The sequence below is a fragment of the Oncorhynchus keta genome, chromosome 11 (genome assembly GCF_023373465.1).
Source record: "Oncorhynchus keta strain PuntledgeMale-10-30-2019 chromosome 11, Oket_V2, whole genome shotgun sequence".
In the NCBI taxonomy this organism is placed as follows: Eukaryota; Metazoa; Chordata; class Actinopteri; order Salmoniformes; family Salmonidae; genus Oncorhynchus; species Oncorhynchus keta.
Genome location: NC_068431.1, coordinates 43,527,883 through 43,555,025, shown reverse-complemented (window position 1 = coordinate 43,555,025; position 27,143 = coordinate 43,527,883). Strand labels below are relative to the sequence as shown.

The 27,143-nt window shown below is 42.3% G+C and overlaps 2 protein-coding genes across 2 annotated transcripts in view; both read left to right on the top strand.

The window, feature by feature from the left end:
* The first annotated feature begins 9,837 nt into the window (after window positions 1–9,837).
* On the top strand, window positions 9,838–12,246 carry LOC118390742 (trace amine-associated receptor 13c-like). The gene has a single exon (XM_035781459.2). It carries the CDS (start codon window positions 9,889–9,891, stop codon window positions 10,879–10,881), a length of 993 nt encoding a protein of 330 aa, XP_035637352.1. The 5' UTR covers window positions 9,838–9,888; the 3' UTR covers window positions 10,882–12,246.
* A 9,448-nt stretch (window positions 12,247–21,694) lies between these two features.
* LOC118390301 (roundabout homolog 2-like) overlaps window positions 21,695–27,143 on the top strand; it is a 219,337-nt gene continuing 213,888 nt past the window's right edge. The window contains exons 1-2 of the mRNA XM_052457261.1: window positions 21,695–21,833; window positions 21,987–22,109. Of these exons, the coding sequence (XP_052313221.1) occupies window positions 22,004–22,109 (106 nt within the window). The 5' untranslated portion in view covers window positions 21,695–21,833; window positions 21,987–22,003. The remainder of the gene's footprint in view (window positions 21,834–21,986; window positions 22,110–27,143) is intronic.

Genomic DNA, 27,143 nt, shown 5'->3' with positions numbered 1-27,143 from the left:
GCACCTACTCACTACTGAATAATATAATATATATACTGCTATTAGCTTTAAACAATTTATAATCAAGCAACATTTCAGCAATTTCTTTCACTAGCATACTCGCTGCTGACTGGTCGAGTAACCTCTTCTGCCAAGAAGTCCTTCATAATGATTAGTGACACGTCTAATACATATACATCGCCATCCAGACAGACTGACAGGAACCTCTGACTGGATGTAATACAGCCACCATCCGCTGGGATATTGTGCTGTATCACCACCATCTCTCTTCAACACACACACTCATAGTCTCTAGCCATTATCTGGCAGCATCCGCACTCACACCAGATTGTGTCACCGCTGTGCCGACCCTCTAGCTGAGGTGTTTCAGGCGGCATATCTCTGTACCTGCCACGCGAACAAACTCTTTGATCTGGGGCAACGATTGGCTCAAACATGAATGGCTTCAGTAGGTTTATTAACTCCTTAACTAACGTTAATTCAGCCACTGTTATGAATGGGCTGGCAAGTAGCCTAGTGGTTAGAGAGCTGGACTAGTAACCCAAAGGTTGCAAGATTCTATCCCTGAGCTGCTGATGTAAAAAAAATGTGTCTTTATGCCCCTGAATCAGTTAACCTGCAGTTCCTAGGCTGTCATTGAAAATAAAAATGTGTTGTTAACAGACTTGCTTAGTTAAATAATTTGACTCAGATCTATTTTTGTTAAATTGAAATATTTTCTCTCCTGCCAGTGACGCAACAATGCCAGTATGGTGATTTACAGTTACAGTTAGCTGGCCTTCTAAATTCTAGTGTTTCCATTCCCCTTTAAACGGGAGAGGGTCATTCTAACATAGTTTACATAACTCTTCAACTTATGTAATATCTAATTATGAAATAGTTATGCAGAGGACACAAGCGTTTAACCAAAATGCAGCGTGGTTAGTTCGATACATCTTTAATAAAGAAAAACACGAACAATACAAAAACAACAAACGTGTGTGAAAACCTATACAGCCTATCTGGTGACAACTAACACAGAGACAGGAACAATCACCCACAAAACACTCAAAGACAACGATAATCACCTGCCTCCGATTAAGAACCACCCCAGGCAACCATAGACTTTCCTAGACAACCCTACTCAGCCACAATCCCAATACCTACTAAAACCCCAATACAAAAACACACCACAAAATAAACCCATGTCACACCCTGGCCTGACCAAATAAATAAAGAAAACACAAAATACTAAGACGTGACACCTATGCAGATGGGCCAATTCCCATGAATGTAAAGGATTAACAGCCAGCCCTCCCATTCAAACGCAAAAGCCCATACTGAAGTTCTCGATACTTACAACAGTCGAGGCAACAAAACGAGATTTGGAAGGATGGCCTCGTGAGACTACAGGAGACATCAAAGCATACCGTATGTGCAAAAGGAAATTGACACTTAGGAAGTTGATAAGATGGCATAAGCTAAAAAGCATTCCATAGGAACATTCCATAGACCTGTAAAAATGTCCATCTAAACTGAATTATTGTATAAGTTAAGGGAGACCGTTACATCATACTCACAAATAGTTTTTTTTTTACCTTTATTTTACTAGGCAAGTCAGTTAAGAACAAATTCTTATTTTCAATGACGGCCTAGGAACAGTGGGTTAACTGCCTGTTCAGGGGCAGAACGACAGATTTATACCTTGTCAGCTCAGGGATTTGAACTTGCAACCTTCCGGTTACTAGTCCAATTTGCCAGACATCACCCTGCGGTATTCTGACCCAATCAACACCATTTGTTTGTTTTTCCTGGCTTGTTGTTCTCTCAGATTCCACAGGGTCCTGTTAGCACTAACATACAAGGCTCTGTAATACTAACACTTACATCACTCTAGGAGGTTTCAAACATGAACACACACACACACACAACTACTAAATTGTCATTTCAGCTCTGTAGTCCTCAACCATTGCTCCATGACTGATGTCACCAGGACCATGTCATCTCCACAGGGTAAGTGAACAATTATTTAATGATGTGAGTTTGACTTGTTTAGGTTTCTCACATCAGATGGTCATATTATCACCTGTAAGCAAAGCTTGGATATAATGAGGTCCAACACTCTCAGGAATTCTACCAATTAAAGGTGTTTGAGACACACGTGATATACTCCAAGGCCCCAATATATCATAAACATTTGGAGTGAACCTGAGTACACCTCTCTAGTGTAATTTCTGTGCATGCAAATGAGTACAACTTCCATTAGGACACTCTCAGTCAGCCTCAGTACAAGTCCACTCTTTACAGGTCACAGGTCACAATTGCGACTCTGTATCATGCCTTTGTCACAGGTGGGATCTGAACCCCAGTCTCTTGCATGGAAACTCAACATCTTCGCCAAGAGGAAATGTCCTCTGGGACCATTTTGACTCAAATGATGTCAATTAGCCTATCAGAAGCTTCTAAAGTCAAAACATAATTTTCTGAAATTTTCCAAGCTGTTTGAAGGCACATTCAACTTAGTGTATGTTAACTTCTGACCCACTGGAATTGTGATACAGTGAATTATATTGTCTGTCAACAATTGTTGGAAAAATTACTTGTGTCATGCACAAAGTAGATGTCCTAACCAACTTGCCAAAATTATAGTTTGTTAAGAGGAAGTTTGTGGAGTGGTTGAAAAACAGGTTTTAATGACTCCAACCGAAGTGTGTGTAAACGTCCGACTTCAACTGTAGCTTAACCACTTGGAAGTCATGCCTAAACTACAGAAAATATCTGAAATAATGCTTCAACTGTATCGTTGAGGTTAGTTTTGGTTTCACTTTAGTGCAGTTTGACTGATAGCTAACATACGACAAAACATTGCATAATAAATCAAATAAAAAATAAAATGTTATTTGTTACATGCACCGAATACAACAGTGAAATGCTTACTTACAAGCCTTTAACCAACAATGCAGAAAAAAGTGTTAAAGTATTTACTAAAATAAACTGAAGTAAAAAATAAATAAATACTATGAAAAATTGAAAAATAACATGTAATTAAGTGTCACACCCTGACCATAGTTTGCTTTGTATGTTTCTATGTTTTGTTTGGTCAGGGTGTGATCTGAGTGGGCATTCTATGTTATATGTCTAGTTTGTCTATTTCTATGTTTGGCCGGATATGGTTCTCAATCACAGGCAAGTGTTAGTCATTGTCTCTGATTGGGAACCATATTTAGGTAGCCTGGTTTGTGTTGGGTTTTGGTGGGTGGTTGTTTCCTGTGTTAGTGTTTGTGTCACACGGGACTGTTTTCGGGTTTTCACTTTGTGGTTTTGGTTATGTGTTCATGTTCAGTTTTCTAATTTAAAAACCCTGGACAACTACCGCACTGCATTTTGGTCTTCCTCTCCTTCCCAGGAAGAATCTCATTACATTAAGGAGCAATAATAAAATATCAGTAGCGATGCTATATACGGGGGGTACCCGTACAGACTATGTGTGGGGGCATTTGAGGTAATATTTAAATGCAGGTAGAGGTCAAGTTACTATGCATGGATAATAAACAGAGAGTAGCAGCATCATAAAAATGGGGGTGGGGGGACAATACAAATAATCTGGGTGACCATTTCATTAGCTGTTCAGGAGTCTTAAGGCTTGGGGAGTAGAAGCTGTTAAGAAGCTTTTTGGACCTAGACTTGGCGCTCCGGTATCGCTTGCTGTGCGGTAGTCTATGACTAGGGTGGCTGGAGTCTTTGGCAATTTTTGGTGCGTTCCTGACACTGCCTGGTATAGAGGTCCTGAATGGCAGGAAGCTTGGCCCCAGTGATGTACTGGGCCATACACACTACACTCCTCTGTAGTGCCTTGCGGTCGGAGGCCGAGCAGTTGCCATACCAGGCAGTGATGCAACCCGTCAGGATGCTCTCGGTTGTGCAGCTGTAAAACTTTTTGAGGATCTGAGGACCCATGCCAAATCTTTTCAGTCTCCTGAGGGGGAATAGTGCCCTGTCCTCTTCACGACCGTCTTGGTGTGTTTGGACCTTAAAATTACAGCATACAATTTCATTCTACACAATCCTGTGCTTCCAACTTTGTTGCAACAGTTTGGGGAAGGCCCTTTCCTGTTTCAGCATAACAATGACCACGTGCAATAGCAAGGTCCATACTGAAATGGTTTGACAATATCGGTATAAAAGAACTTGACTGGCCTGCACAGAGCCCTGACGTCAACCCTATCGAATATCTTTGGGAGGAATTGGAACGCTGACTCCGAGCCAAGCCTATTCACCCAACATCAGTGCCTGACCTCACTAATGCTCTTGTGGCTGAATGGAAGCATGTCCCCGTAGCAATGTTCCAACTTCTTGTGAAAAGCCTTCCCAGAATCAATCAATCAATCAAATTTGTTCATAAAGCTCTTCTTAAATCAGCTGATGTCACCAATTGCTGTACAGAAACCCAGACTAAAACCCCAAACAACAAGTAATGCAAGGCGTAGAAGCACAGTGGCTAGGAAAATCTCCCTAAAAAGGCCAGAACCTAGGAAGAAACCTAGAGACCAGGCTATGAGGGGTGGTCAGTACTCTTCTGGCTGTGCCAGGTGGAGATTATTAGAGAACATGGCCAAGATGTTCAAATGTTCATAGATAACCAGTAGGGTCAAATAATAATAATCACAGTGGATGTAGAGGGTGCAACAGGTCAGCACCTCAGGAGTAAATGTCAGTTGGATAAGGTAGCACGTCCGGTGAACAAGTCAGAGCTGCAGCACGACAAGGTGGACTGGGGACAGCAAGGAGTCATCAGGTCAGGTAGTCCTGAGGCAAGGTCCTATTGCTCAAGGCCTCGGCGAGAAAGAGAATGAGAGAGAGAGAGAAAAAGACAGAGAGAATTATAGATAGCATACTTATATTCACACAGGACACCGGATAAGACAGGAGAAATACTCCAGATATATCAGACTGAACCTAGCCCCCCGACACAAACTATTGCAACAAAAATACTGGATGCTGAGACAGGAGGGGTCGGGAGACACTGTGGCCCCGACGATACCCCAGACAGGGACAAACAGACAGGACATATCCAACCCACTTTGCCAAAGAACAGCCCCCACACCACTTGAGAGATATCTTCAACCACCAACTTACTCTCCTGAGACAAGGCCGAGTATAGCCCACAAAGATCTCCCCCATGGCACGAACCCAAGGGGGGGCACAAAACCGGACAGGAAGATCACGTCAGTGACTCACCCCACTCAAGTGATGCACTCCTCCTAGGGACGGCATGGAAAAGCACCAGTAAGCCAGTGACTCAGCCCCTGTAATAGGGTTTGAGGCAGAGAATCCAAGTGGAGAGGGGAACCGGCCAGTCAAGAGACAGCAAGGGCGGTTCGTTGCTCCAGTGCCTTTCTGTTCACCTTTACACTCCTGGACCAGATTACACTCAATCATAGAACCTACTGAAGAGATGAGTCTTCAATAAAGACAAAGCGGGACCGAGTCTGCGTCTCTCACATGGATAGGCAGACCATTCCATAAAAATTGAGCTCTATAGGAGAAAGCCCTGCTTCCAGCTGTTTGCTTAGAAATTCTATGGACAGTAAGGAGACCTGGGTCGTGTGACCGTAACGTACATGTAGGTATGTACGGCAGGACCAAATCGGAAAAATAGGTAGGAGCAAGCTCATGTAATGCCTTGTAGGTTAGCAGTAAAACCTTGAAATCAGCCCTAGCCTTAACAGAAAGCCAGTGTAGAGAGGCTAGCACTGGAGTAATATGATTTTAAAAATTGGGTTCTAGTCAAGATTCTAGCAGCCGTGTTTAGCACTAACTAAAAAGCATTCAGTGCTTTATTTGGGTAGACGGAAAGTAGATCATTGCAGTAGTCTAACCTAGAAGTGGCAAAAGCATGGATTCATTTTTCTGCTGAATTTTTGGACAGAAAGTTTCTGATTTTTGTAATGTTACGTAGAAAAGCTGTCCGTGAAACAGCCTTGATATGTTCGTCAAAAGAGAGATCAGGGTCCAGAGTAACGCAGAGGTCCTTCACAGTTTTATTTGAGACGACTGTACAACCATCAAGATTAATTGTCATATTCAACAGAAGATCTACTTGTTTCTTGGGACCTAGAACTAGCATCTCTGTTTTGTTTGAGTTTAAAAGTAGGACATTTGCCGCCATCCACTTCCTTGCCTGAAACACAGGCTTCCAGGGAGGGCAATTTTAGGGCTTCACCATGTTTCATCGAAATGTACAGCTGTGTGTCGTCCGCATAGCAGTGAAAGTTAGCATGATGTTTTCGAATGACATCTCCAAGAGGTAAAATATATAGTGAAAAGATTAGTGGTCCTAAAATGGAGCCTTGGGGTACATCACAATTTACAGTTGATTTGTCACAGGACAAACCATCTACAGAGACAAATTGATATCTTCCTGACAGATAAGATCTAAGAGTTGAGGCTGTTAAAGCACTCCATATTAATGCCCATGATTTTTTTATGAGATGTTCTGTGATCACATGTCCAAGTACTTTTGGCTATGTGGTGTATATCTACTACCAAATATTTTAAATGATAAACGATTGAGATTCCATAAGTAGAGATGGAGTCCTCCATCATGGTCTTAAGAGGCAGTAGGGCTGATTTGGTTCAATGAATTTTAAAATTTAAGCTGAATTTATCTATAATCTTCAATGTATTTGGAAGCGATTGAGATACATTGTCTAGATATAGTAAAATATAATCAGTGTATAATGAGATGAAGTGATCAGTAGAGTATAAGTAAATTAGTGTTATTTCCTTACAAATTGTCTGGGCAAGGGTTTAGGCAGATAATAAAAACAGCACAAGTTAATTGGCTAACATTGGCTAGCTTGCTGGTTACTTCCAGACACAAATGAGAGAACAACCCACTCTGACCATTTTTATCACCCTAGCAGCGCTGGTTGAGCTCTTTTCATGTCATCAAGAGCGTTATTGAATGTAACTGTGCTGCTGGCAATAATTTAATTACTTTTTTTGCCAATGTTTGTTGATATTCACCAGTTCTTCTGCGCTCTGGTACACTCAGATGAGAGTCTTTTGTTAAGAAATGAAGCTAGCTAGGTAGCTTAACAATGAACCATAATCCCAACTCATGACATTACTACCCTGCATGAATTTGTAGATAGCTAACCAACCAGTTTCAATGTTAGCTAGCTAACAATTGGCTATAACTAGGCAAACACATGGCTCTGAGATACGAACAATAAGATCAGACATGTAATGTTAGTTAGCGAGCCAGCCAGCTAACATAAGCCAGCTAGCTAACAGTGCACTTCAACTTGAAATGAAAATACTTTGTCAAAATTAGAAACGTGTAATATCTGAAAATGAAGCTAGCTCGACTATCTTACCCGTAGTCTGAAATCGGAGTAGATAGCCATAGCGAATTTACTATCAACAGTTGTTGCAGGAACATTCTATTGAAATGGATACTAATCCCAACTCATAACATTACTACCCTGCAGGTAGCTAACCAAGCATGTTCAATGTTATCTAGCTATAACTATAACTAGGCAAGCAAATGTCTCTGAGATACAAATAATAAGATCATATACATCACATTAGCTATCGAGACAGCCAGCTAACGTCAGCTAGCTAACAGTACACTTTAACTTGAAATGAAACCACTTTCTGTCAAAATTAGACATGTGTAATATCTGAAAATGTAGCTAGCTACACTTTCTTACCCGTATACAACATCGATGGATGCTTCTCCTGTCACGGATGCCATGGTTGCCCTTAGTTTTAAAATGTAATCCGGAGACAGGTGTTTTCTCCATCTCTTTAGCTATCATACTTGAATTCCACTGATTTCAAAACTCGGTCCTCCAGAAAGTGGATAGCAACTCGTATGCAGTTTTACTACGCAATACATTTCAAAAGCGGCATTAGACAGGATTACCTACACACACTGACTAGACAGATAGACAGAAGCGTACTTTTTGGCAGACCAATCCAAACTCATCTCTCGGCATGTCCAGCCCACTCATTATCTCAGCCAATCATGGCTAGCGGGAAGGTTGCCGGCTTTTTCTGTGGCTAAAATGTGGCTAAACCAGGCTCGTAATTTAACAATTGTATTTGTATTTACAGATGTCATACAAGTTTGTTATTAAGGCACATGAAAGTTTACATGTTCGAGAAGGCATTTCTGCACAAAAATGTTTACGTTCAAATGGCTTTCCTGTGAACTATGCCTAGTTTCCTGAAACGGGTCACATTTGAGCCAGTTAAGGAGGCTTTACTTTTCTTAGGTAGGGTAATAACTTTTGCTTCTCTCCAGGCCTGAGGGCACACTTTGGCTTGAAATTAAGATATGGCAAATATGAATGGTAATATTGTTTTCTATCCAAGTTGTCAGACCCCAGTGGCTTGTCATTATTGATAGACAATACTTCTTTTTTCACCTCTTCCAAACTTACTGTACAGAATTCAAAATTACAATGCTTGTTTTTCATAATTTGGTCAGATATACTTGGTTGTGTAGTGTCAGCGTTTGTATCATGCCTAAGTTTGCTAATCTTGCCAATGAAAAAAATCATTAAAGTAGTTGGCAATATCAGTGGGTTTTGTGATGAATTAGCCATCTGATTCCATGAATGATGGAGCGGAGTTTGACTGACTTACAGCCACAGGAAGCAACCTGGTGATATCCTGAACTTTTGCCCCAGGAAAACACAGTCTTTGCCCCAGGTACAGATATATGCCTCAACATGGAACTCCCTATCACAATCGCTGGAATGATCTGGCCTCTGCTGTGTCTCGAAGTAAATTGTGAGGCCAGAGCCACAGAACTAACCTGAGAAAAGAGCTGCTGCGACGCCAGTTGCGTGCAGGACACAACAGCCAAAGGGACAGAGTTCTGATCCAGAGAGCACGGCCCAGCAGAGGGGGGGCTGCAGTGGTCCAGGCAGTACCCAGGCAATTGATTGACTAGAACAGGGAAAGGTAGCTGAAGGGGCATCCACAGCCACAGAGGGAACAGCAAAGCCCCCGGCAGAAGACAGCTGGTACATGGGCTCAAAGCAATTTGAAAGTCATAAGTCCGGAGGCGGGGGAAGAAGGCACACATCCATTTAGGCTCTGAAACACATCCATTTAGGCTCACCTGAAGTCGAACGATGAGCAGCCATTTTCTGGTTCAAGCTAGTAGAGGGGTGCAGTGGCGGAAATTGATCAGAGTCCAGGAAAGTCCCACAGCAGGTAGAAAACCACACCTATTCTCGCCAGTGGCACAGTGAACCCTGTAGAGTGGTGGTGAAGTGCAGATGATGCATCACATCGTGGGGTGGACTAGTAATGTCAGGGCCTCTTAGTGAGGCAACGGCTGTGGATTGATTTCTCGTTCTACCTTGCTCCGGTCCTGGTCAGTCAGGGGTGTGAAGTCTGGGTGGCTCAGTCTCAGTAGGTAGGTGGTCATGGGATTGGGTAACCTGGATGACCTCTTGTCTCTGGGCTCTATCCTCTTCTTCAGAGTGAGCTGCAGTAGATGTGGTCAGTGTGGTGCTTACTGCATGTGAAGTTGCTATATTGGCCTGAGGATCTGGTCTGGGGAGCTTTTTATGTTGATGCCATTATAAATCTCAGATTAGAAAATATATATGAACCATCCCTACAACAAAAACAGGTTCTAGGTTCATGCCAATATGTTTTGTTTTACTGTAGCTCATTAGACATCAGCAATCTCCTTCAATATAATAGATAAGAGGGCTGGGCTCCAATGGGTGTACCGCCCCCACACATACACACTCCTATATCTAACTCAGATATAAATAAAGCTGCTCTGCACAGTTTGGTTTATTATTTAGATCAGATACACTAAGAAATAACACTTGATTCATTGCACTCAATTGAAAAGAACAGTGTTTTTACTTCCCAATGGCGTTCAGTGAAGTGGATGGATATCTAGCAGTACAATACTGTTTTCCTCTCCACAACTCGTCTTGCATTAAGGAGGAGCGATCCATAGCAGAAAATATACTCCTGCACCTTTTTTTTTTCTCTGTGTCATCATTCACAGTGTTTGTGAATCTGCTGGTGATCATCTCCATCTCTCACTTCAAGCAGCTCCACACTCCAACCAACCTGCTCATCCTCTCTCTGGCTGTGTCAGATCTCCTGGTTGGGATTGTTGTGATTCCAGTGGAGGGCATCAAAGTCATTGAGTCATGCTGGTATCTTGGTGAAACAATGTGTTCAGTTTTTCATGGGATTGTTTTCTCTGTCATTTTTGCATCTCTATACAATTTAGTCATCATAGCTGTTGACAGATATGTTGCTGTTTGTGATCCTTTACTCTACATTTCAAAAATAACTATTGGAAAAACATTGACTTCTATATTCCTAACCTGGATATTTTCTTTTATATATAATCTTGTTATTCTATACTGTAATGGTCAATGGTATCGTTCTCAGGCACACAAGAACTGCCATGGAGAATGTGTGTTGATTATCAGTTTTACATGGGGAATTATTGACCTTTTTGTCTCCTTTGTTGCACCTTGTTCTGTTATTATATGCTTATACATGAACATTTTCAAAGTGGCAAGAATTCAAGTAAAAGTGATGAATATCACAACCAAGATCAAGATGTCAGAGAGTAAGGCAACCAAAACACTGGGGGTTGTGTTATTGGTTTTCCTCGTCGGTTGGATCACATATTACGTTGGTTCACTTTCTGAGGACTACCTGGCACATTCAGATGTCATCATAGCATTTCTCTCCTGGGTTGTGTACATTAATTCATTCCTTAACCCTCTGATCTATGCATTGTTTTACCCATGGTTCAAAACAGCAGTAAGACACATCTTAACCTTACATATCCTGGCACCCTCATCCTCCTTAACAAATCTCTTTCCAGAACATTGTTAGATTGTATTTTTTTTTAAATGAGTGGCCTTGTAGGTACACACTATATAACATGTTGTGCTATAGAAAGTGATGTAATATATATGTTATTGCTTATTGCTGCATGTTTGTATTGATGACTTGGGGCCCAATTCAATCGATTGGTTATACTGTAAAGGAAAACAGCACTGCAGGTTTACTAAGAATGTTGACATTGTATGCTAAGGACAGCTGTTGTTCTGTGTCATTAAAAATGACAACAGGAACAACTCAAGTGTGTGTTGGTTTCAGCGTGGTTAACAGCTCCAATACAATATTCTGAATGAATCAACAGTGTAATTTTCCTTCAGCAATTTGGACAGAAAGGTTTAATGCAAGGATATCATTATTATGTAGAGAAAGAGATGGCTTTAAAATAGTAGCCATGTAATAACAGACACACAGCACCGTGGTGCCATTCATTCAGTAGAGTCAGACAGATTTCTAGACAGAGAAAAGTGTAATCAGAATGACAAAACGCAAAGTGAACTCTCACAGACAGATATGTATTGCTTTTGTTGGTTACAAACGTGTAGATGATCAAAATGAAGCTGTACTGTATGCTAGCTATTGATAATTGAGTTAGTATAAGTGCAAGTTAGCTGTTTGACTTTGAATTTTCTTTTATATTGTGTTAAATTATAGAAACCAAACCTAAAGGTATTTTCCCGTAATTTACTTGACCAAACTGGATTAAAAAAGGGTATTCCAAGTGGTGCAGTGGTCAAAGACTGCATCTCAGTGCTAGGGACGTCACTACAGACAACCTGGTTCAAATCCAAACTGTATCACAACCGGCTGTGATTGGGAGTCCCATAGGGCGGTGCACAATTGGCCCAGCGTCGTCAGAGTTTGGCCGGTGTAGGCCGTCATTGTAAATAATAATTTTTTCTTAACTGAATTGCCTAGTTAAATAAAGGTTACATTTGAAAAAATTCTAATAATCCAAATTGTGATGTATGCAGGATGTATATTGATGCATGATGAATTTGACAAGCTACCAAATTACTAACAGGGAAGTAAACATTTGATTATGGCCTTGCATGGCATACATATCACTGATAGGTGCATCCAGTCAAGTAACATACTGCAACAGTGCCACCCTATGGGCAACACAAAGTACTACACTCCTAAATATATATGACAAGACATGGACAGCATCTTATTTTCTGCAACTATTACGTGTACCCATCTCATTGTTATTACATTTTTAGAGATTGTTTTTGCACCCACCAAAAACAATGGTTATGTGAGGTTAAATGTGTATGTTTTGGGATGTGAGTAACTCTGTTTGTTTGACCTGACGAAGATCCGTTTTGAATGGAAAACGCTGTCAATAAAGCAGGGAATTGGGAGCTTTAACAGTGTGCGGGCCTTCTTGTTCTTTACTAATATTATTTAATAGCCCAGCACATTTGTTTCTAAGGACTTATCTGTGGACAGCATCTTTCCCACACAGTGTACCAAACATTAGGAACACCTTCCACCCCTTTTGCCCTCAGAACAGCCTCAATTCATCCAGCCTCAATGCCCATGGTTAATTTGGTTTGACATTCGATATCTCTGTGGGGCTATTTAGGGACCATCAGTAAATTACAAAATGTCCAAGGTCAGTAGCTCCAAATTTCAATGACTTAAAAACCTCAAACCAACTGTACATTTTTGAAATTCATATAAAAATATTATCACATTTACATTGTGTATTTTTTTTTATGGTTCCTAACTATCCCCAGAGCCAGGCTATCCAAAGTCAAACCAACTTTGCCACAGTCACACACGAGCTGGCTTAAGCTAACCACATTATAAGAGACCACATACAAGAGACACCCATCAAACCACACCCTGAAAATAACTCACATTTTACTTCATTCATGGCAGCTAGTATTTCTTAATTAGCCAAATCTAAAATGAGGCCAAATCAGGAAAACTGTTAAACTATTATCAATGTTTACCACCTCATTCTGGCAGTGCCCCAGCTGTCCAATCAATTGATCCCTGACCCACCAGGGTAATTTCTCCTGCTGTGTAATTCTGTAGAGTGCTCTGTGTCGGAGGGTGTGCCCAGCCTTCATTACGCTGATGGAGTCCCCCCCACCTCCACAAGCCCAGCCTGCACGTCCCCTTAACTCAACCGTTTTGCTCTGGCAATGTCTCGCTTATGCAAGTGGCTAAACATCGGCCTGCCCATATGAGCATACTGTATTTCACAGCCTAAGTTGATGTATCGGTAATGTATGGGAATAAAAATGCATAAATTAGTGTAGATTCAATTCCCACCTCTCCAAATCCCTGGTACAGCAAGCAATGATTATGATTTCATGTAACAGTATCAAATCTTATTGCGCCAAAATAATTAAATTATATTATTTGATATACATGATAGTATACGTATATTTGAATGAAATGTAGACTGTACTTGCACTTAGTAATTTCTTGATATTCTGCATTATATCTACTGCGGATGACCGGAGGCACACAGACAGAGACAGACAGTGGTTTGAGCCTTAGAGGACATCAGCGAGACACATGGAGGCAGACGCCCTGAAGTTCTGCTGACTTCCTCCCATCCCTCATCAGTAAAGTGCCCCTGTCCGGGAAGGCTTGGCTTGATGTCCCTGTGATGGTCATTATCAGATATGTCTGCCTCCCTCCATAGATGCATTAATAGCCTGTGTTTTATTCTCTGGGAATCTTCCCTCTGCCCCTGGCATGTTAATAATTGATATGAGTGCTATGTTGTTCTCATGGTCACCCAATTCCTGGATCTGATGGGGAAAAGGTTAATGAAAATGATGCCACCTGCAGTTTTAAACAGCAAGTCCCCTGTGTGTGTGTGACCATTTCCTAATGGGAGACAAACTGGTGTTTTTGTAATTGTATCCGCGGAGATATATAATACAATGTGTTTGTTGTACTGAATCTTATAAAGGAGCATTCAATAAAATGTCTAAATTAGGAAAAACGTGGAATGAGAACTGTTACTGAATATCTAGCTGCATATAACCCCCCACCAAATTATTTAACTCATTCCATCTTTAAAAGGATGAGTGGAAGTGTCATGCACGATCGCATGTGCAAACTGTCATGTACGAACACCAGTTGGCAGGAGTGGGTCAGACAGGGCATCCATAATGAGCTTTGAAAAGAAACAAACATTTGAGACATTACATTTTGCCTGGAAATACCTAGGACACCTACAGGTACAGAAAATAAGTGCCTTCCTCCTTTCAATTCTAGTTAAGGATGAGAGCCCTCTTCTCTGGACAAAGGCAGCAGGGCTTGTAATACAAGTAATACCCTATTCCGCTATTCCCTCTCCACAATCCTTCCTTACCCTCTCTCTTCCCCCTCTGTCTCTTGCTCTCTCTCTCTCTCTCTGTCTCACTCTCTCTCTGCATCTAGATTGTTCATGGGGAGCAAACAAATTCTTTTTTCTGTAGCCTGTATCAACATAGAAAGAGCGCAACAAATATGCAGCCAAGATAATAGAGTTATGATCTTCAATATTTCTCCTCTCTCCCTCGCTGCTTCTCTCCTTTCACCTCACTCACTTCTACTTTCTCCTGCCCTTGTGCTCTGTGGTGGAATGTACAGCAGACAACTGTTTGAGGACGTCTAGGACAGACAGAGGTATTTACCGGTGGATGGATGGGGGATGCACTGTGGTCATTTTCACATTCTGTTTTGGACCTGGAACGTGTCGGACAGGTAATACAACATCCAGCTGTTTTGGAATAAGTTCCTTCCTAGCAATTGTTACCTTTCATTAATTGGCAAGAGAAAAGTAATTTGTTAGTCCTTATTCATAACAAAAAGCCTGTGTTGAAATCCCAGTCAGAGAGCTGCTGTGACAAGAGGCTTTGGGCAGTAGAATGGTTGCTTAGGAGATGGAGGGGCCACACCCCAAAGGGGGAAGATCACACAGGTGTATCTAAACTCAGCAAAAAAAGAAACGTCCTCTCACTGTCAACTGTGTTTATTTTCAGCAAACTTAACATGTGTATATATTTGTATGAACATAACAAGACTCAACAAATGAGACATAAACTGAACAAGTTCCACAGACATGTGACGAACAGAAATGGATCAAATGCATCCCTGAACAAAGGGGGGGTCAAAATCAAAAGTAGCAGTCAATGCAGCTGGTGGCCACACCAGATACTAAGTACTGCAGTGCATCTCCTCCTCATGGACTGCTCCAGATTTGCCCGTTCTTGCTGTGAGATGTTAACCCACTCTTCCAACAAGGCACCTGCAAGTTCCCAGATATTTCTGGGGGGAATGGCCCTAGACCTCACCCTCTGATCCAACAGGTCCCAGACGTGCTCAATGGGATTGAGATCCGGGCTCTTCGCTGGCCATGGCAGAACACTGACATTCATGGCTTGCAGGAAATCACACACAGAACAAGCAGTATGGCTGGGGCATTGTCATGCTGGAAGGTCATGTCAGGAAGAGCCTGCAGGAAGGGTACCACATGAGGGGGGAGGATGAGGAGGATGTCTTCCCTGTAACTCACAGTGTTGAGATTGCCTGCAATGACAACAAGCTCAGTCCAATGATGCTGTGACACACCTCCCCAGACCATGATGGACCCTCCACCTCCAAATTGATCCCGCTCCAGAGTACAGGCCTCAGTGTAATGCTCATTCCTTCGACGATAAAAGCAAATCCGACCATCACCCCTGGTGAAACAAAACCTTGACTCGTCAGTGAAGAGCACTTTTTGCCAGTCCTGTCTAGTACAGCGACGGGTGGGTTTGTGTCCATAGGCGCCGTTGTTGCCGGTGATGTCTGGTGAGGACCTGCCTTACAACAGGCCTACAAGTCCTCAGTCCAGCCCCTCTCAGCCTATTATGGACAGTATGAGCACAGATTGGCTAGTTGTTGTTGACATCCTGTTGTTGACATCCCAGCAGGTGTGATGTTTGGATGTTCCGATCCTGTGCAGGTGTTGTTACACGTGGTCTGCCACTGCGAGGACGATCAGCTGTCCGTCATGTCTCCCTGTAGCGCTGTCTTAGGCATCTCACAGTACGGACATTGCAATTTAATGCCCTGGCCACATCTGCAGTCCTCATGCCTCCTTGCAGCATGCCAAAGGCACGTTCACGCAGATGAGCGTGGACCCTGGGCATTTTACTTTTGGTATTTTTCAGAGTCAGTAGAAAGGCCTCTATAGTGTCCTCAGTTCTCATAACTGTGACCTTAATTGCCGACTGTCTGTAAGCTGTTAGTGTCTTGACCGTTCCACAGGTGCATGCTCATTAATTATTTATGGTTCATTGAACAAGCATGGGAAACTGTGTTAAAGCCCTTTACAATGAAGATCTGTTAAGTTCTTTGGAAGTCAGGGTCCTGAAAAAGGGAAGTTTCTTTTTTTGCTGAGTTTAGGTGTAAACAATTGTTTAAACGGTATCTTAGGTCGAGGTTTTATTCCGAAACTCTGTGCAACACTACAGACCGACCACGGTAAGTTCGTATTGTCATGTAAAATGCATGAAGAAAGTTTCAAATCATTACTTTCATACTCAGCTAGTCGTCAACGAACTACAGCACTGTTCATGTTGGTGTCTACTGTAAAGGGCCCTCCAAAGCAAACCAAGAGATAGAACTAGAGAGAGATACAGTGACAGATAGTGAATTTAAAGCAGGGTCTGAGAGAGGAAAATGAATGTTCAGGTTGAGGGGTGTTAAATAGCAGCTCTTTATCATTATGGTCTATTAAGCCAGTCCTTGTTTATATTAGTCACTGTGCTTCTCTATCCTCCTGTAATGGGTAAGCAGTGCATTATAATGTAAAAAGCTTTCGATTGGCCATTCGGCTCCGTTGCCATGTGACTCAGACTGACTGAGTGGCTGTAGAGAGCTAATATAAAGGCACTTAGGCAACTGAGGAAGGTACTTGTGTACTGGATGCACCTCTCTGCTCTCAACATAATTACACATAAAAGCAGGCCACCAATTAAAAGGTGTCCAGCTATCTGATGGCCATGTTCTCAACATCCGCTTGATGTGGGCCAAAGGATTCAGTAACCTGCTGTATTTATCATGCAATTAGTTATGAACGCTCTTCCAAGCACATCCTCCCAACTGAAAGGGTGACTGAAGTTAACACATGTTAAACAGTACATGGAGAAGGCTACACCTGTTCCCTAAATGTTGATCCTAAATTCTTGCACAATGATTTAGCATAATATAACATTTCATTCGGATGTGGCTGGAGTTTGCAGGAAAGGATATTAAAACTGTAAAGCTGTGCTTATTGATTTTAGGAGCTGCATGACGTTACCATCCAGCAGAGGACATGGTGGTCAGAAGGATTGGAAAAGCTGCACAACTCTCTAATTGTATTTCAGATTGAGGTCAGCTTTATCACTGAGGTTCCTGTAGGGAGTTGGCTCTGCCTCAGCATGGCACAGTTTTCTCACCCTTTTACATTTAGCAGACACTCTTATCTAGGTGTGATAACTACATATCACAGGCATGGAATGTACATTTTTCCTCAATAACAAAGCTATCAGTAGAGTCCGAGCTAGAAGGGGGGTGGGGGGGTCAAGTGCAAGTGCTTGTTAATTTAAAAAAATAAATTGGGGGGGGTTGAGGTGAGGAGGAGGATTATTTAAGATACTGTTTGAAGAGGTAGGGTTTCAGATGTTTTTGGAAGATGGGCAGGGACTCTGTAGTCCTAGCTTGAGGGGGAAGCTCGTTCCAGGACAGAGAAGAGCTTGGACTGGGCTGAACGGGAGCTGCCCTCGGGGCAACAGAAATGAGGTGGCAGAACGGAGTGCTCGGGTTGGAGTGTGAGCATAGCCTAAAGGTAGGGAGGGGCAGTTCCTCTTGCTATTCCGTAAGTAAGCACCATGGTCTTGTAGTGGATGTGAGCTTCGACTGGATGCCAGTGGAGTGTGCGGAGGAGCGGTGTGACATGAGAGAGCGTTCTGGATAAGTTGCAGGGGTTTGGTGGCGGGGAGCCCAACCAACAATGAGTTGCAGTAGTCTAGACAGGAGAGGACAAGTGCCTGGATTAGGACCTGTGCCGCTTCCTGTGTGAGATAGGATCGTACTCTACGGATGTTGTAGAGCATGAATCCTGAGGAACGGGTCACTTGCTTTGATGTTTGCAGAGAACATGGTGTCTCCCAGGGTCACTCCAAGGTTCTTTGCACTTCTTTCCAGTTGTCAATCGTGATGGAGGGCTTTGAGCGTGCAGACCTTCCCGGGAGGAGGAGCACTTCCTTCTTCTCGGGGTTGAGCTTGAGTAGGTTGGCCAACATCCAAGTTGAGATATCTGCCAGGCACACAGAGATGCGTGTCGCCACCTGTGTGTCAGAAGGGGCGAAGGAGAAAAGTAGTTGAGTGTCATCCGTATAGCAATGACAGGAGAGACCATGTGAGAATATGATGGAGCCGAATGACTTGGTGTATAGAGAGAAGAGGGCCTAGAACCGAACTCTGAGGGACACCAGTAGTGAGAGTACATAGTGCAGACACAGATCCTCTCCACGTCACCTGGTAGGAGTGGCCTGCCAGGAGGAATGTAATCCAAGAGTGTGCATAGCCTGAGACGCCCAGCCCTGAGAGGGAGGAGAGGAGGATCTGATGGATCTGTTCACTGTGTCGAAGGCAGCGGATATATTAAGGAGGATGAGAACACAGGAGAGAGAGAGTCAACTTTGGCAGTGCAGAGAGCCTCCTTGATACAGAGAAGAGCCGTCTCTGTTGAGTGACCCGTCTTGAAGCCTGACAGGTTAAGGTCAAGAAGATCGTTCTGAGAGTTAACGAGAAAGTTGATCAGAGACAGCATGCTCCAGTGTTTTGGAAAGAAAAGGATACAGGTTTCTTGAAGAGGGGAGCAACTCAGGTCATTTTTTAAGTCAGGGGGAACGCAGCCAGTGGTCAGGGATAAGTTGGTGAGGGAAGTGAGGATTGGGAAAACGTCTCCAGAGATGGACCTCACTAGTCGGAAGATGTGATCTGGAGAGAGAGGGGAGAAAGAGGTCAAGGCGTAGGGTAGTTCTGTGTTTGAGACCAGTGGACTCAATAGGCTGAGTGAATAAGTAGCTGGTGTCGTCAACCTTTTTTCAAAGTGGTTGACAAAGTTGTCCACAGAGAAGGAGGAGGGAGGGGGTGGAGGATTAAGGAGGGAGGAGTGGAGGATTAAGGAGGGAGGAGAAGGTGGAAAAGAGTTTCCTAGGGTTCGAAGCATAAGCTTGAAATTTAGTGGTAGAAAGTGGCTTTAGCAGAAGGGAGAGGATTTAGCAGAAGGGAGAGATGATGGGATAGAAGATAGAATTGGGAGAGAGAGAGAGAGAGAGAGAGAGAGAGAGAGAGAAGATTGCAATGGTGCATTACCATCTGGGTAGGGGATGAATAGTGTCATGTCTTTGGCATCATTAACCTTTCTAGCGCAGGGGTTCCGCTTAAATATATGTAACTTTCACACATTAACAAGTCCAATACAGCAAATGAAAGATAAACATCTTGTTAATCTACCCATCGTGTCCGATTTAAAAAATGCTTTACAGCGAAAGCACTAACCTTTGATCTTCATCAGATGACACTCATAGGACATCATGTTACACAATACATGTATGCTTTGTTCGATAATGTGCATATTTATATCCAAAAATCTCAGTTTACATTGGCGCCTTATGTGCAGTAATGTTTTGATTACAAAATATCTGGTGATTTTGCAGAAATACTCATAAACATTGATAAAAGATACAAGTGTTATTCACAGAATTAAAGATGTCTCCTTAATGCAACCGCTGTGTCAGATTTAAAAAAAACTTTACGGAAAAAGCATAATCTGAGAACGGCACTCAGAACCCAAAATCTGCCATTTTGGAATCAACAAAGTTAGAAACAACAAAATAAATATTCACTTACCTTTGATCTTCATCAGAAGGCACTCCCAGGAATCCCAGGTCGACAATAAATTACTGATTGGTTCCATAAAGTTCCATAAAGTCCATCATTTATGTCCATATAGCCACTTGTTGTTAGCGTGTTCAGCCCAGTAATACATCTTCATGAGGTGCAGGCACTTCTTCCAGACAAAAACTCGAAAAGTTCTGTTACAGTCCTTTAGAAACATGTAAAACGAGGTATGGAATCAATCTTTAGGATGTTAACTTCTTGCGTCGAGCAATCCCGTATCCGGGAGCGTAATCATAGCCTCAAGCTCATTACCATAACGCAACGTTAACTATTCATGAAAATCGCAAATGAAATGAAATAAATATATTCACTCACAAGCTTAGCCTTTTGTTAACAACACTGTCATTTCAGATTTTCAAAATATGCTTTTCAACCATAGCTACACAAGCATTTGTGTAAGAGTATTGATAGCGAGCATAGCATTAAGCCTAGCATTCAACAGGCAACATTTTCAACAAAAACAATAAAAGCATTTAAATGAAATAATTTACCTTTGAAGAACTTTGGATGTTTTCAATGAGACTCTCAGTTAGATAGCAAATGTTCCGTTTTTCCAAAAATATTATTTGTGTAGGAGAAATCGCTCCGTTTTGTTCATCACATTTGGCTAAGAACAAAACCCGAAAATTAAGTCATTACAACGCCAAACTTTTTTCCAAATTAACTCCATAATATCGACAGAAACATGGAAAACGTTGTTTAGAATCAATCCTCGAGGTGTTTTTCACATATCTATTCGATGATAAATCATTCGTGGCAGTTGGGTTTCTCCTCGGAAGCAAATGGAAAAATACACGCAGCTGGAGATTACGCAATAATTTCGACGGAGGACACCAAGCGAGCACCTGGTAAATGTAGTCTCTTATGGTCAATCTTCCAATGATATGCCTACAAATACGTCACAATGCTGCAGACACCTTGGGGAAATGACAGAAAGTGTAAGCTCGTTTCTGTTGGAGAGTTTGTCTGCCTTCTCTCTCTGCCATGGTTAGAATGGTTAGTTCCGAGTAACATTCAGCAATGTTGTTATAGAATAGATGTTTCGGCGGTTGTCGGGTACATAATTCCTAGCTGCAGACTAGTAATTACTATCAAAGATTTGTTCTTATTCTGTCTGTATCGATAGTCTCAGAGTTTAACCACGTGGTATGGTTAAGAATTCAGCAATCTACTCAAACCTTCGCCCTCTCGGTTATTGAGGTAAGCTGGTCTGGGCTCAAACCTTAGCCCTCTCATAATTGAGGTAAGCGTGGTCTGAATATAACCCCCACCTTGGGAATTTATATTCGGAAGAGCAGAATGGGGCTATCCCAGGACGCCAGATCAATGTCTGTGCTCATGGGGCGGGCCAATGTTTTAGTTAAACTCCAAAGGGAATTGGAGTTTCCTTCATTAAACAGTTTAAAATCACATTACATAATTCCACAAATAGATCCGTACACTAAAGCCTACAGGGAGATGTGCGAACAGGTATAGAAAACACACACATAGTTGACATAGCTACACAATATCTAAATTGATCATTTGAAAATTAACTAGGAAAGTTACTCAAGTGACGTAGGGGTGTGGTGCCTTCCTCGATCAACTCTACAAAACTAGCTGTGTTTAGGCAAAGGTCTAAGTTTTGCACCAAAAGTGTCACCGACATGACCGCCACTTACAGATGCCACTGAGAAACCAGGGGAGACTGAAGAACTAACACTAATTGCTAACTACCTAGCAGAGGTGGAGAGCACACCTCCCTGTACAGAGTGCTGATTGCTTAGGAGAGGTGAAACCACTCCCCCTCCAATACAACCACTGATTACCAAAACAAGTCACAAATTGTCCTGCCCCTTGATCATGGTTGATGTGTCAACAAGTATCTGCAAATGATCAGCAGTCAGCAGTTCACACACCAAGTAGGCCACTTGGAAGGCAGGCAGCTCTTAAAGCAGAAGGCCCTAGCTAGCAAAAAGACCATACTAGACCACAACAGATAAAGACAACAAAAGGTAGACTTCTCACTCCTGGATATATCAGGAGTGCTCTAGCTATAGAATGAAGCACTACCACTACTAATAACTGAAAAATAAACAGCTAAACTAGACGTCACTCATCAGAGATGTTCTCAATATGTCTATGTTGCTGACTACTTGTGATTACAGATGCCCATTGTGTGACTATGGACTACCAGAACAGAGCAAATCCACTCTCCTCTCAGTCCAGAATGTCCTCCTCTCTCCTGCTCCTCCTCTTCCTCCACATCATAGAGATTGTCCATGGGCAAGGTAAGATTTCACACGTGACTGCCTGGTTGGGGATGGGGCAAATATTTGGGAGAATATATTTGACAATTACGGCCGGAATTCAATCTGATCACAGATTTAGACATTGCACCATTTAAAGGTAATTTCCGATGAAAGCGTTTACGTTGAATCCACAGACATGTAAGCATTGCCTGTAAAACGCGATTTGCAGACAAAACATATTGGGATTGAAACCCGGCCTGAATCTAAACAGGAATAGTAACTGCAGTACACAGTAAGCAATTGGGAACCCAAGGTATTGTAAATGGTTCATATCTTCAAGCTGAATTGAAAAATAATGTTAGGAAGATAGAAATATTGTTAACCTCATTAATCAATCATCAATCCATATCTTTATTGTCGCAATTGGGAAATGTGTTGTGCAGTCTGGGTTAAACAATGAAGACAACATTAAAAACTGTGGCAACCATACAACAGATACATTATACACATAAGTCAAATAATGAGTTCGGTTACAGTCTCAAAACATCATGTGCAGATTCAGATAGTTTTCCGCCTGTCGGATAAAATAGTTATTGGATCTGTTGCTCTTGAGTTTGGGAAGTCTAAAATGACGACCTGAGGGTGATCAGGACAGTCTAGAATACAGTGGGGCAAAAAAGTATTTAGTCAGCCACCAATTGTGCAAGTTCTCCTACTTAAAAAGATGAGAGGCATGTAATTTTCATCATAGGCACAATTCAACTATGACAGACAAAATGAGATAAAAAATCCAGAAAATCACATTGTAGGATTTTTAATGAATTTATTTGCAAATTATGGTGGAAAATAAGTATTTGGTCAACTACAAACAAGCAAGATTTCTGGCTCTCACAGACCTGTAACTTCTTCTTTAATAGGCTCCTCTGTCCTCCACTCATTACCTGTATTAATGGCACCTGTTTGAACTTGTTATCAGTATAAAAGACACCTGTCCACAACCTCAGACAGTCACACTCCAAACTCCACTATGGCCAAGACCAACAAGCTGTCAAAGGGCACCAGAAACAAAATTGTAGACCTGCACCAGGCTGGGAAGACTGAATCTGCAATAGGTAAGCAGCTTGGTTTGAAGAAAACAACTGTGGGAGCAATTATTAGGAAATGGAAGGGGCTCCACGCAAGATCTCACCCCGTGGGGTCAAAATGATCACAAGAACGGTGAATCCCAGAACCACATGGGGGGATCTAGTGAATGACCTGCAGACAGCTGGGACCAAAGTAACAAAGCCTACCATCAATAACACACTACGCCGCCAGGGACTCAAATCTTGCAGTGCCAGACATGTTCCCCTGCTTAAGCCAGTACATGTCCAGGCCCGTCTGAAGTTTGCTAGAGAGCATGTGGATGATCCAGAAGAAGATTGGGAGAATGTCATATGGTCAGATGAAACCAAAATATAACTTTTTGGTAAAAACTCAACTCGTCGTATTTGGAGGACAAAGAATGCTTTGTTGCATCCAAAGAACACCATACCTACTGTGACGCATGGGGGTAGAAACATCATGCTTTGGGGCTGTTTTTCTGCAAAGGGACCAGGACGACTGATCCGTGTAAAGGAAAGAATGAATGGGGCCATGTATCGTGAGATTTTGAAAACCTCCTTCCATCAGCAAGGGCATTGAAGATGAAACGTGGCTGGGTCTTTCAGCATGACAATGATCCCAAACACACCGCCCGGGCAACGAAGGAGTGGCTTCGTAAGAAGCATTTCAAGTTCCTGGAGTGGCCTAGCCAGTCTCCAGATCTCAACTCCATAGAAAATTTTTGGAAGGAGTTGAAAGTCAGTGTTGCCCAGCAACAGCCCCAAAACATCACTGCTCTAGAGGAGATCTGCATGGAGGAATGGGCCAAAATACCAGCAACAGTGTGTGAAGACTTACAGAAAACGTTTGACCTCTGTCATTGCCAACAAAGGGTATATAACAAAGTATTGAGATAAACTTTTGTTATTGACCAAATACTTATTTTCCACCATAATTTGCAAATAAATGCATTAAAAATCCTACAATGTGATTTTCTGGATTTTTTTTCTCAGTTTGTCTGTCATAGTTGAAGTATACCTATGATGAAAACTACAGGCCTCTCTCATCTTTAAGTGGGAGAACTTGCACAATTGGTGGCTGACTAAATACTTTTTTGCCTCACTGTACTCTCCTAAATACTTGCTCTCTGATCTTGCTGGCCACCTTTACCACCCTGTCTAGCCTGTTTTTGTCACCAACATTAAGATCACCAAACCAGGCCACCGGAGCTGCACAACTTTCAAGCTACATCCTGACATCCGGTTTGGGATGAGCATATTGTGCCACAGACTCTCTCTCTCTCTTTCTCTCTCATAACAGCACAGCACCACAGCCCAAGGTTAATGTGCCCTCAAGTTGGTGAGTGTTTAGGCTGGACAGGGCCTGATGAATTGTTCATCTCTCTGTGTGTATGCCAACGCAAAAACACACCAGGGAGAGGGGAGCATGGGACAGATGGTGCTCCTTAGGAGGGCTCTGACTCTACCTGTCTCAATGGGAGAGTATGAAGGGAAGGATGGAGAGGAGTTGACAAAGATAGGAGCAAAAGTTGAAAATGAGCCTGTGTTCACAAGACCCATAGCCCATTCCATGTCTGTTCACAAATACATATTTTTGATAGCATGAAGACGGCAAATCCACAATCTCCTTATTCACAGCAAAGCAGCTGGCATTCTTTCCACTATTAAATACATCTGAATGTCTGGGTGAGTATTATCCTTTGTTGCAAGTTTGCAGTAGCAGGTCAAAGCCACAAGATGGAGGCACTATTCAGCACTAGGAACAGTGGACAGCTCCCTCTTCATTTTTGAAGTCACAAGACTAAGAATGTTTTTTTGCACTGGCGTAGCACACACTCCAGGATGAACATCCAGGATGAACATCTCAATTTAACTCACTTTGTTAAGCCCTAATCTATGGATTTCACATGACTGCGCAGGGGCGTAGACATTGGTGAGCCTGGGAGGGCATAGGTCCATCCACTTGGTAGCCAGGCCCACCCACTGAGGAGCCAAGCCCAGCCAATCAGAATTAGTTTTCCCCCACAAAAGGGCTTTATTACAGACTCCTGGCAACAGCTCTGGTGGATATTCCTGAAGTCAGCATTCCAATTGTACGCTCTCTCAAAATGTGAGACATCTGTGTTGTGTGACAAAAATGTTAGAGCGGCCTTTTATTGCCCCCCCCCCCTTAATCCATTGTCATTTACAACTTGTCTAGTGTTTAGATCTGGGTTATGGCGTTTTCATTGATGGATTGACAAATGACACTATACTTTCATTTTCATACCATTAGATTATCTGGCATACTGCTTTTTGTGATGATTAAGTTGCTCAAAATCTAAAGTGAAAACATTTGTTTTGGGAAAGCAATTATAAATGCTTATGGAGATGAAGAGAAAATAATGCTTGGCTTCCTCCATCCTGACAGATTGTTGCAAAATAAGCTTTCTGCAAAGCTGCCAACATCAGTGCTCTCATTATAGTCCTCATTCAGACTCTCCTGAATTTAAACAGTTTTGTAAGTTCCCTGGCAGGGATTCTATGGTTGTACTGGCTCTCAATCTTCTAACGGGTGTTGGAATGTGCGTGTGTGGGTTGTATCAATGCAGAAACACACATATCTTGTTTTTGGGATCAACACACTTGCACATAAATAGTTAATCACATCTTCCCTAACAATTCCCCCTTTATCTTAGCTGTAAGAGACTGATGTAAAACCTTGCCTGTATCAAAGAATATTTATCTTAAAGATGTTCCCTTGTGTGTGCTTTTTGTATTTATCGCTGACTACAGACTGCATACACAGTGACAGTTGGCTGTATCTTAGCATGACCATTCACAGAGAAACATGGAGATAAGAGCTTCTAAGGCAATGCAGAAAGTCAATGGGGAGATAAGCTTCCAGTGCATTTTGCAAGGGGCTGTAAAGATATAATAGCCTGTTATTTTCCCTTTTCCAATAAAAAGGTTGAAATATTGAAACTTTGGCAGTGAACACACACACACACATACAACGTAAAGAGAGAGAGAGAGAAAGCCCAACATATATTATTCAGTGAAGGTTGAGAGTAGTTATTTATTATCAGTTCTTTATTAGAAGAAATACTGCAGAGCCAATGTTCAAACGAGCTTCTCTTCCAGCTGCGATTGTCTAGATGTTCTTTTTCTCAGTTTCCTTTCTCAGTCCAGGTGAGAGAGCCTGCCTGAATCATATCAAGGTTTGTGTCTCTACCCTGTGTCCACAGTAAATCTCACTGCACTCGCCGCTGTGTGTTCCATTACACGTACAGTATTTCCTGACTATCCTATTAGTTAAGCATTTTTCATCAGATAACCTATTTGTCTCTGCCAGTGTTCAGGTTAAACTGTAGAGAACCTAAACAGGACATCTAGTGTAGTCTTGTACATCTGTTACGATGGAATGACTCTCAGACTTCATTTAGCCTTGTGAGAGGCGTATGGCTAAGGGCAGGACCCATGTTAATATGTTGATGAATGGCTGTGTGTGCTGGGGGGAAACCTGCTGGGTTGTGACTGTGTGGCAGATGGTTGTACTCCTCTCACCAGCACAGGCAGAACTTTGCAGAGTCATATTCTGGTAACTCAAGGTAGCACTCTCATGCAGAGGGGGTTTGATTGAGAAGAGTCATTTCTGTCAGACTATGATATGTATGTTGTTTGTCAGCGGGTTCCTTTAATGAAGGGGTTGGGCCTGAGGTTTTGCCTTTGTTGATATTGATCATAAAAGCCTTAGGGTGATTGTATTTGTCTGTTACCTTGGCAACATGATTATGCACAAGCCATTATGATCGACTATAACTTTTTTTTTCTCTCAGAGCCCAATGACTATATTTTTTGCATGCACACAAATTCAAGGTTCTGTTCTCTCTATGCCAAGGACAGAGCTGATTTTGCTATTCTCTTCATGGCCACTGGATGGCAGTGTTATGGTGGAAACATTTGGCTTTGCTGGAAAAATGTACCAGTT